The sequence below is a fragment of the Pleurodeles waltl genome, chromosome 7 (assembly GCF_031143425.1).
Source record: "Pleurodeles waltl isolate 20211129_DDA chromosome 7, aPleWal1.hap1.20221129, whole genome shotgun sequence".
NCBI classification, from domain to species: domain Eukaryota; kingdom Metazoa; phylum Chordata; class Amphibia; order Caudata; family Salamandridae; genus Pleurodeles; species Pleurodeles waltl.
The window spans coordinates 592,180,775-592,191,988 of record NC_090446.1 but is presented as its reverse complement, the minus strand read 5'-3'; the positions used below and the strand labels follow the sequence as shown (position 1 = coordinate 592,191,988).

At 40.4% G+C, this 11,214-nt stretch overlaps 1 protein-coding gene across 2 annotated transcripts in view; it reads left to right on the top strand.

The window, feature by feature from the left end:
* The first annotated feature begins 942 nt into the window (after positions 1-942).
* KDM3B (lysine demethylase 3B) overlaps positions 943-11,214 on the top strand; it is an 892,876-nt gene continuing 882,604 nt past the window's right edge. Inside the window, exons 1-2 of one of the 2 annotated variants that reach the window (XM_069244431.1) lie at positions 943-1,373; positions 3,931-4,098. In XM_069244431.1, the coding sequence (XP_069100532.1) occupies positions 1,215-1,373; positions 3,931-4,098 (327 nt within the window). In that variant the 5' untranslated portion in view covers positions 943-1,214. Of the gene's footprint in view, positions 1,374-1,483; positions 1,583-3,930; positions 4,099-11,214 lie in introns of those variants that run through there. The other variant, XM_069244432.1, reaches the window with a different exon arrangement.

Below are 11,214 nucleotides of genomic sequence, written 5' to 3'. Positions count from 1 at the left end.
GTTAATTTAAGGAAATAAATGTTTAAACTTTATTAAACTGGTGTGGTGATGCATGGCCACATAGATCATGGTGCGTTCAAGTTACTGATTCCCTCTCTGAATTTGTGATATTATTGCTTGAAGTGTTTATTGATGAGTTGTTTTGAGACCCTACCCTTTCTCACTGTCAAAGTCCAACGGTCCATGCAACCACCCCCAACATGTCCCCGTATAGAATAAAATATCAACAGAAATATAAGATCTAAAGGATTCCCAGGCACTTGGTTATCCCCAATTTCAAATTCATGGTGTTTTGCATGTGCAAAGCGCTTTATCAATTCCGTAACTGCGAAAGTTTTTGAGATCCAAATAACGACTTGCAAATGAGAAATCGCATCGAGCTATTTCCATTTGATAAACTAAGAAATCACCACACATTCAGTGCAGTTGTAAGAAATACTAATTTAGAGAGCCTTTGTACATCACAAATTACCTATTTAGCAGTCACTAGCCAGTTTTCCACTGGTTACCGACTCTCAAACATTAATACACTAGGCAGTTGTAGTGTAAATTGCAAAGCCCACCACGCCACCTGTTTGAGTCCTATAAAACCTGCTGACAAACAAATCAGGATGAAACAGGTCTAAAGTGAATGTTTTAGAAGACAGATATAGGAGCCTGGCCTTTCGCAATAAAAGCAGAAAGCTTCTCAATTTGGGGTACAGAATGCAGTAAACACTGGATAGGTTAAGAGGAGCTCAGTAAGGAGCGTTATCTTCCCGGATGATCTGACTGGCACTGTCTAAATAAAGAAACGTAAGACGTTCTATCCTACCAGTACCTCTATGGTCGCTAGGGCCCACTGCCCTTACGCGCGTCTCAGACGCCGCTCTATTTGGGCCACACTCTCTATGGTTAGAGGCAGCGTTCTGTACAATAGTGCCCCCTGTGCCCGCTTTCGGCGCTGTCTCCAACACGTACTGCCACTGGCAGCTGCTTAACACTGCCCACCTCGCCCGTTGGCGGCGCTATACTTTGCAGTTCTTGCTATGGTCACAGGTGGCGCTCTTTCGCTCGCCCCCACGCTCTATGGTCACATCTCTCGCGGTGTTTGGAGTCGGGCGGTTGAGAGGGGGCCTGCTCAGCGCGAGGTTCGAGGGTCTCTGTGTTTTTGACACCCTGTTGTGTTTTGCTTGAGTTCTGCAACAGCCGCCCAGTGCCCGCTTTCGGGCGTCATGGCTGACGCAGCCTCCCCGGTAGGGAAGCGGTTACTCCTGCTGTTCTCGGGCTCTAACTCGGGGACACCCCCCGGGCCCCCGCAGGAGCTGGGGCAGCGCGGCTGGCATAGCGGGACCGTACGTGGCATGAGTGGCGCCGAACCGCGGGAGCTGGCGGTGAGTAAGGGCAGGAGCAGTCAAGGGGCTTGGGGTAGGGAGTGAGTAAGGAATACACGCCCACAGCGGGAAGCCTTAATAGAGGGATTTTCCTGTTGTGGGTGGGGAGAGATCAACACAACTTCAGGGGGTATGGAAGGTGCCTGGTCGTGAGAGCAGGAGATTAAAGGGGGTTCAGTGGTTGTCGGTCCCACTTGCCAACTCGCTACGTAAGACCCACTTTCACTTTGAAGATCAAGTCTGCAATGTTTCATTTTGATTCTCAGTTTCTTTTTCCGCAGGTACTAGTATCCGCATTTGCAGGTGAACGGGGCAGATATTAAGTGTTGCAGGAATTATGTTTATTTGTTATTGGGGATGGGGTGCGGTGACGTGTGGGGTTTGAGAGTTGATGTTGCAGTGATTGGAGAGCTCTCTGCGAGCACCAGGTGTAGCTGTTACTACTTGCGACTTCACAGCCCATCACAGTTATGTAAATGCCACCAAATTAACAAGGGAAGTTGTGTGTGGCGAGGTCGTAAAGAGCTAAAGGAGCCAAGTCTTCCAAAGAAGTATTGTATCGTAATAGTATTTATATAGCGCTTAGTACCCCTGATGAGGCGTCGAAGCGCTTTTTGGCGAGTAGCACGCTACTCCGGATCCCAAAAGGAATTAGTGGTGGATTAGTATAGGGAAATAGTACAGTTTTAGTATTATTATGAGTTAATTTGAGCCGTGGATATGTGATTTTGTTAGTTGGATTGAATAGAGTAGTGGAGGGGTGAAGGAGGGAAGAATCCAGAAGTGTTAATTGGGAATTTTTTTGTAATAGGATTTAGGCTTGGGATGAGTAAAGAGGGGATGGATGAGGGAAAGACTCTGTGGAAAGGGTTAGGGAGATCATAGTAGCAGGATGAGATAAATGAGGGCGAATGTAGTAGGGTTGTTTGGGAGATCATGCTAGTAAAGTGAGGTTTTGGTGAGTTAGATGTGGAAGAGGAGGGAAGAGCTTATTCAGGGCTATTTAGGGGATGAATGTAGTAGAATGGGTTTGGGATGAGACAGTGGGAATGGAGGGTAAGATTGATAGAGACATGACATGTGGTGATGGGTAGACGAAGTGTGATATGAAATGAGAGCAGGGATTCATAAGTATTTAATATATAACGATTTATCTAGGAGCTACGCAATGACCTATGAACATGTTAAGGGTAGATTAACATACACATACATGTATATCAAACGAAATGTGACACTTTGAAAATTACAATAGTGTATGTTAGTCCGTATATGAACGGATTGACTCTCGGCTGCTTCACTTATTTATGTTCCAAAACGGAAAATAAAATACATTGACGTAAAGTTGTTTGCCCAGGTTCTCACAACTTGACCCAGTGGGTAAGCTTTGATTTCAGCCCCGATTTCTGGTTACACCGTCTGCTGTTCTGCCCCTTTTAGGAAATGTCAACAGATGTAGAGTTCTTTCGCATGCTGAGTTTGAAAACAGCGTTCACTATGTTAATTAAGTCTCAATTTGTAAATTATGCAGGTTACCTAATGTGAGTGTTGCTGATGGGGTAAACGGAAAATGGTACTAGATGGATTAAAAACACATTTCTGAGCAGAGAATTGTATTTACATGTTAACATCGGTGGATTTCTCCATTCCATCATATAAAACTATTCTAGGGTAGACCTAACACATTATTTAGTACAGGCGGCTTTAAACACGATAAAAAAAACATAGGATCAGAGATGGTGGCATGGAGAGTACTGTCGGGTTACAGTACGGTATGGCAATGCAAAAACCAGCCACTAATTTGCTAGACATTCCATTATAGTAATGCTCATCCTGTTGCAGCAGGTCGCCTTAATTTTTCATGGCGCTGCCTATTTTCCTTTTTTAAATAAACCGTGTAGGTGGCGAGGGTCTGTCCAGTTTTGCACTCTTTTAATTGGACTCCAGAGCCGCCCGACTCAGAACTTCGGTTGTGAATGCCGAGGCAATATTTTGTTTTGGTTTCAGGATTGATGAGACGTGTATTGATGTCTTGAGATACTCGCGTTCAGTCCTGTGTAGTGAGGCCTAGTTTATTTTCTTTTAGTTTTATACTTGAGCATACAAGGCTCCTGAGAGCGTCAGTGCACCTGGCAGAATTTTGATATACCAGTTCAAGACGGTGTGTTGTTTGCGCAGCCTTCCATGAGCACATATTAAACATGTATGACAAGCTTAAGAGTTCACAGTGTGTATGGAATTGACACTACTGCAAGACATCCTGATTGAAAATTTCACTTCAGTATTCATTTTGCTGGCACACATCCTGAATGTTTTATAAGCTTACGTTCTCATGGATTCTTACTTGGGTCCTTCATGCAGCATTTCAGGAGCTTACATTTTCGTAATGCAGCACGATAGATTAGCAGTCAAATTGGTTTAGGTCTAAGGAGCAGGATTGTAAAGTAAGTGGTATATGGCCAAAGTATTTCAGCTGAAGGTGATTTTCTAAGGTACGCTGGAAGTGATTAAAAAAAAAATGTGCTGGGATGATAGTTTATACTCTGCTGTTCTGCCATAGATGTTCGTGGAGTTTGATGGCTCAAGTTGGAGGCCCCACACATGGGTGAAGGTTCATGCAGAAGACGTCCTGGTGATCTTGCTTGAGGGGTCTCTCGTGTGGGCTCCTCGGAGCAATCCAGTCCTGATCCAAGGCAGTCTGATTTCGGTGCCACATTGGCCAGCTTTGGTAAGGAAATTTGTTCAAGATTCTCGGCAACAATTGTGTCAATTTGTGTTGAATGGAACTGACCTGCAGTATTTTAGTTGTACTTTCATTACCTCACACGTGCATAAGTGTACATCTGCACTTTTATCACCTTGGGTATTTAAATGTAGTGCAAGCTGCATCCTCATCACCTCAGGTCTTCGACTGGCTGTAGAGCAAAATCCTCACTTCTGATTGATAAGTTCGTACACCATTTGCTTGGCATTCAAGGTCTAACCTTTGTAGAATTCAGCCAGTCATCAACAGAATGTAGTTCCAAAAGAATACCATGAACAACTATTGCTGGAGTCTTTCACAACACTGCTGTGGCTACATGCCACGGGCAAATGACAATTCTTGGTGCTTTTTACACTGTTGATCATGGTTGGAGTCAAGTTGTCGAGGGCCATCTACCTACTTGCATGACATGCTCAAGTAAGTCTTGTCTGAGGATACCCATTGATTTTATCACCTCAATTAAAAAATGATTTGTTGGATATTATTATTTGTATTATTTTTTAATTGGAGCTGCCGCATCTTCAGTTTCCTCTGTTACATAAATAGTGGTACATACATGTTCTAAAATTGATGGTGGTTATTTTAACATAGCACAGTAAAAGGACCGTTAAGCCTTTTAGCACGAGGTAGTAAATTAGCACATGCTTTAATAATTTTGTTGCTCCTGATACTTTCTCAGGTGACAATCCTTCTTTTGGAGGCTGTTACCAAACAAGCAAATTGATGTGTTGCTTTCTTCCAAAGTACTGAATCAGAATAAAAAAACAAGGTATTAGAACACGATTTGTGATGTTATGCCGTGCACATTTGGGAACGTTTAGTGGTTTCTCCTTTTTGCTGTGTACTTTTCTTACACTGACTTGATGCATGCATCTATCAGCAGCAACCTGTATTTCTTGAGCACTTATGGGCTGGCCTACATGCTTCTATACTTGTATCGTAACTTTCCTTTGTTGTGCATATCCTAAGGAAGTGACCTATTCCTACATCAAGAACATGTAAACATTTCTCTTTGGTGGATGCCGCATCTAGGGGGAAAAAGAAAGGACCACATTTGATATATATCTCCCAATTAACACTTTCTCCTGGAAATGGAAAGTTAATTCCCAGATTTGCAGGTCCCTTCCCCCATCACAGAACAGAGGAAATAGTTTAAGAGCATACTATTAACATTTAAAAAGCGGTGGATGTTATCTTCTAGCCATATGGTATCCAGAACGCTAGCACACAAATTACTGCAAAATAAATAAAATAACACAGTTGTTTATCTCAGACGATACAGTTTCACCGTGGCCTAAAAAAGTGAAATAGACCTGAATTAACTGCAGTATGTCTCATGAGTAGGTTCTCTTGCATTCGCCATGCTTTACTCTTATTCCTTATTTGAAACTTTTCTTTAGTTTTACCTCCTTAGCAGTTAGGTCATAGTGCTAAAATTACACCCAAGGCACACAGTAGGTGCTGAGCTTAAGGATATCTTTTATAAACGGCATAATAGTCTTCCTTGTTGTGTGTGGTTTGTAAATAAAATTGAGGCAAATAGTTTAATGATGTTTAAAGTTGGTTGCTTCTCACATTGTATTGTGTTAAAATCTATATTTTGATTGTTTTTCAAAAGTTTCTACTTTTAGATTTGCTTTGAATTATGATACTAACAGTTTCTTGCTCCATTTGACGCTGCCTGAGTATTTGAGGCTCCTATCAGAATTATCTGTACATCCTGGGTTTTTAGATGTCTGTCTAATCACACTAGCTAAGTAATGGGCCAGTTGTCAAACTTTTGTGCACTGTGTGTGTTTAATGAGGTTTACATTTATAAATATTGCCAGGGTAAAGTTGCTAACCACTTCCATGAGTAAGGTTAGCAGCTTTAAGCCCCTAACTAGTTGATAAACTATAGACTTCTTTGTCTCAAAAACATTTAGAACGACTCCAGTCTGCTGCTTAAAATACTTTGCGCACCCTAGTACTTAGTATATGAAATGCTTTATAGAATTTTATTTATATATTTTACGGGTAACAAGGCACAGTTGCATCCACCAACCCTGCCTTTGATTTTTTCACTAGGGATATTTATAGACATTCATGATAAATCCAAAGTGCTGTCTTTGTATTGTGGGGTAAGTAATTAAAATGGCTTATCCCAACTTGCCTTTTAATCGTATAGTGCCTATTTATTCCTGCAGTGGTAAAATGATGTAGATATTCTTATTTGTGCTGGTGAATGTGGGGTTCAGTTATGTCACTGCATGTTGGTAGAAAAGCAGCTATGTGGCTTCAGGATCCAGTGCCCAGTTGTGTTAAATAAATATGCTGCATACTCTTTCATCTGACATCATATTGTCTGCATTGTGGCATACTTCCCAAAATAAACTATTATTTGTAAAGATGAGGGACTATGTAGAGAATGTCTAAGACCAGGCTCTCCTTTTGTTTAACACATGTGAAAGGTTTATCAATTTAGACAATTTCTCACATTGGTGGAATTGATGTCCCTCTCCGAAGATGTATTGTCTAAGTTACATGGAGGAAACACTCGGTTTGGTCTATCACACTTACATTTTTCACTCAGGCCTGTGCCAGGAGACACATTAAAACTTTACTCCCTTCTCTTACAAAAGTTTGCCCCTGTTTCTGTGCTAGCCTACTTTTAACAGTCTTGGCTTAATATTTTTGGGAATCCAAGATGATGGTCTTAGCTCATCTGTTTCAACCATAATTTCCTTTTCCTGTTTGTTTTTAAAACCTGTTTTGCATAATAGGATTACATCAGAAAAATGGTCTTCTTGGACTTGTATGTAAAGGCCATTTGCAAATGGCTGCAAGGTTAACTGTGATGTAAACATGTTCATTTGAAGTATTTGTTCTGTGTATTTAAATATCCTTGTCATTACATCTGTCCAAACGGAGTCAAAATTGATGGGAAACACCTTTGGTTCATATGCTTGCTGCTCATGTCTTTAAAAGCTTTGAAAGCATTGGGCATCAGCGCAATGACGGGCACGTTACCAACGTTCCTATACACTGTCCAGGTAATTTGGCATGGCAATTTTTCTTACCAGAATGAGAAGCAGGCTGCGTTCCATGTGGAAATAAGCATATAAAGATCACATTTTCAGTTAGTATTAGGTTGACTTGGCAGAGATTTGTATTTTTTTTTTACTAAAGGATTTGTTCGAACACTTATGAATTAAGATTTCGGGCTATTACTATTGATAGTAATTAACAGTGAAATGTAGGTGGTTGCATGTGAGACATTTTTGAGGATGGTTAAAATAGATATTTGTAAAAATCTCAATGACGGATTCATTATTTGGAAATGAGTTAATTTCAGACCTTGGTCTCATTACTGATTTTTACCAAGTATGGTTTCAGAAGTTGACAATACTATGCCTGTTTTCCTGTGTAAAGTCATAACATATTCATCAACTAAAACAGAACAAAATATTGCTTTGAAGTCAAAATAGTGCAGAAATAGGTTACTACTTGGCCTTTACACATATTTAGGGTTGCCACGATCAACAAGCCATTGAGTTCACCACTGTTGTCTCACACTATCACCCCCCCTCTAACAATATATGTTCTAATTTCTTCATTTTTTTAAATAACAAATTATTTGGTGTTTTCCTTAATGTTCATACAATGACTAGTATACACTTTAAATAGTGATAATGCTAGAACATTCTGGAAGTTTTCGGTTGGTTAAACACTCTTCCTACAGCAAGATTTTATTTGCAGAAAAATTCAAAGTTTCCTTTTTAAGTAGATGCAGTTGTTTTTGAGACTCTTGTAAAGTTGTATTGTCTTCCTTACAACTCTCTTCCAGTCCATTATTTAATGCTCTTACCAGGTGTTTTGCAAGTTTAACTTTGGTACTCTTTTCAGAACAGTTGGATTTTTAAATCTTTTAAGACGTGCTTATCTCCTTGAATTATTTATCTGATATAAGCACATTCAGAGTTCTGAAATTGAAATACTTGTGCTTGTTCATCTATTACGGACAAGCAAGTACTAGTGGTAAAATGCATGTTGCAGCGTGCAAAGTGTGTATTAAGAGTAAAATAAGCACATACCTATTTCAATTCTTTTTTCTAATGTAAAGCTTTGTTTATAAAGGACACAACCAAAAGTAGTCCTTGTCGGGCTTCCTTCAGACTTCTGCATGTACTAGGATAGTTGTAGTTATGTTGTAGATAAAAGAACAGTAGAAACTGTATTTTGTCTGCATATAGCAGAGCTACATGGCTGCTTCACTACCCCAGCGAAATAACTGCATTAATTACAACTTGCATAGATAATATTAGCAACTGTGCATACAATGCACTTTTTAACTTGCAAGAAATGAAATGAAGGAGACTTGTGCAAGCTAGTTTGTCTGTTGAGAGCGTTTAGATATAAGAAAAAGGGAGATCCTAAGAGCATTAAGTGACCAGCATTATGTAGCTCTTAATGGGCCTACAGCAAGAGGGCTGCTGTGTGAAGTGAACTAGCTGACCTGAATTGTGTATGAATGTGACATGAATTTTGGGAGAGGGGAGTTGTCTTCACAAATTGAGATATTCTAGGTAATAGAAAAGTGTTATAACATACGTTTGTTTTATAATCCTAATACAAAAAAAGATTGCACAGTTCCTATAAAAAGGTGTACAGGTTCAAAGAGAGACACTTCTTTGGTTAAAAGCAAAAGCCCTCACACATCCAGTGGATGTCATACTTCATCATAAGGCCAGCTCCTCGTCAGGCCGGCACTGCAATGCCTGACGGACCCCACGGGGGGCACTTTGCCGGAGATCTTTTAATCAAGAGTGTGTGCTGTGATGGCATTTGGGATCTATTCAAACCTACCCTCGAGAAAAAGCAGGAGAAGAAGAAAATTAAAATTGGCTCTAGGGCCTCCGGAAAACTAATTTTAATTGGTGTGGAAGCTGTAGGTCAGTATTAAAAACAGAGAATGAGGTTCCACCACTCTATAAACAACACCAGGCTAAACAAGGAAATTCTCCCTTTAGCTGAAAAATGTAGTCGGCATGTTTCACGCCCTCAATTTCTTAACAGATCGTGCAGCACTTCGTCAGGACCAAAAAATAACTCCTAAGCTTTGATATACACTTAAATAAGGTTGGAAAAGAAAAAAAACTACTTACATAGTAAGCTCTACTACATAAATGAACACTTCCATATTACAGATCCGGTTCCTTGGGACTGAACGGGCCTTTTGACTAACGTTGTATGTACTAATGTTGTCCCGTGCCGAAGCCCTACCCGGTGGCCGACGTCCCGGAAGTTTGTCTTATAATCCTAAAACACACCCTATCACTCAGTAAAAACGATTTTTGAAAGTTGGAAATCTACGCAATGTTGTACGGGCTAATGTTTGATCCCTTGGACTATATAGGAAAACTAAAAGTTACACCATATTTATTTTGTTGTATCAAAAAGGTGCACTTGGATACAGGTGATAAATGATACTGAAAGCCAGTGAGATAAACGCTGTCTTTGTTTGCTCACTTTGATCAGAGAATGCGAATAGATAACTGGTATATTTATTAATTAAGATAGTCAAGGGGAAATTCATGCAATGGCACCCTGTTCACACAGAGCCCAGCATGTGGTTGTGGATCAATAAACAAATGTAAAATTAGTAACAAGTACTAAAACTAAGCCTAAAGAGTACTGTGAACAGATGCATCCAACTGACTGAATCAAAGGCTTTTTCTAACTCAATCAACAACGGACTGAATGAAGAATGATGAGGGTCCTAAAAGGCATGGAGCAAGAGTCAAAGCATTAGGAAGAAGTTTAAGATTGCCTTGTTAGCCTACCTAACATATAACAGTTTTGGCCATCTTGAAGCAGAGAATGCATAAGGGGGGAGCAGTGATTGGCCAGTGCTTTAGGAAGAATTTGTGTTTCTATAATAATTGGGGGCTATATGTTTGAGGGACACTGGTCCTTTTCCCTTGTTTTAACAGAATTATACAGACTGTCTCTCTAAGGTTGTGTTGGATTATTCCATCCTCGGCTGTTTGGCCCTATATATTGGTCAGATGTGGTGCTAATTTAGAGGAAAAACAGCAAAAGAGCGCAACCAAAAAGCCACTGTGGTTGCGGTCCTCCATGTTAAAATCTAAGAAATCACCTTGCCTTTCTTTTGTGAGTTTTCAAGATCCAGTCTGTCCCTATTGGCCAGAAACATGTGGTGGAAGGAACAATGCCTAGGATGGAACCTATCTGTCTGGTATAGGGCTTCTTCCCTAATCACTGACCGGTACACAAAGAGGCATGCACAGTAGCAGCCGTCTCTTTCCCACCCCCACAAATGTTCTCCTGAAATACTGCAGATCTTATGTTCCTCAAGGGTTCATCCTGTCTAGTCTGCTTAGTAGAGCAGTTTTACCGTCTTGTCCGTAAGCTTGTAAATCTGTCAGAGAGGCGAGTCAACTGCTTTGTCAGAGAGTCGTTATTTCAGCATGATCTGTTCCAGGGCAAACAGCATTGTGTTGTCCAGATCGCCTGTCCCCTAGATCTTGTTCCAGGAGATGGTCCTTCTGTAGATGGGAGATAAAATCCACAGCATGGTTACGGAGTACAGGTTTAAATACTTATCAGAGGGTAATGGAATTCAACTGAGCTCACATTATTTAGGAATATGTCGGATTCCTCAATGATATGCTGGACAACTCATCTGTAAGCAATCGTGCAATTAGATTCTGAACACCTTGGTTATGGGGTGTAGCACATCCTGATATTATGGCAATAGAGATGAGTATTAGGCAAAAGACCAAAAACAACACACCTGGCTACATAGTGCAGTGATGAAGTAAATACATAAACATTTTTCTTAGAACATTTTTGCATAAATTAAAAGTGGTAATGCTGGCCTTATATAAAACCACATGTAGTTCCTGAGTACGCCATTCAAACCTGGGAAAGCTTATGCCCCATTTATCAAGCCTGAGTTGGTTATGGTGGCAAGCCATTGATCAAGGCTATGTTCATTATTAAAAGTTGCTCTAAACTCTGTTGGCCCTACATTTATTGTAATTGTAGGATTAGTGGTGTATTACTATAGGGAATTAT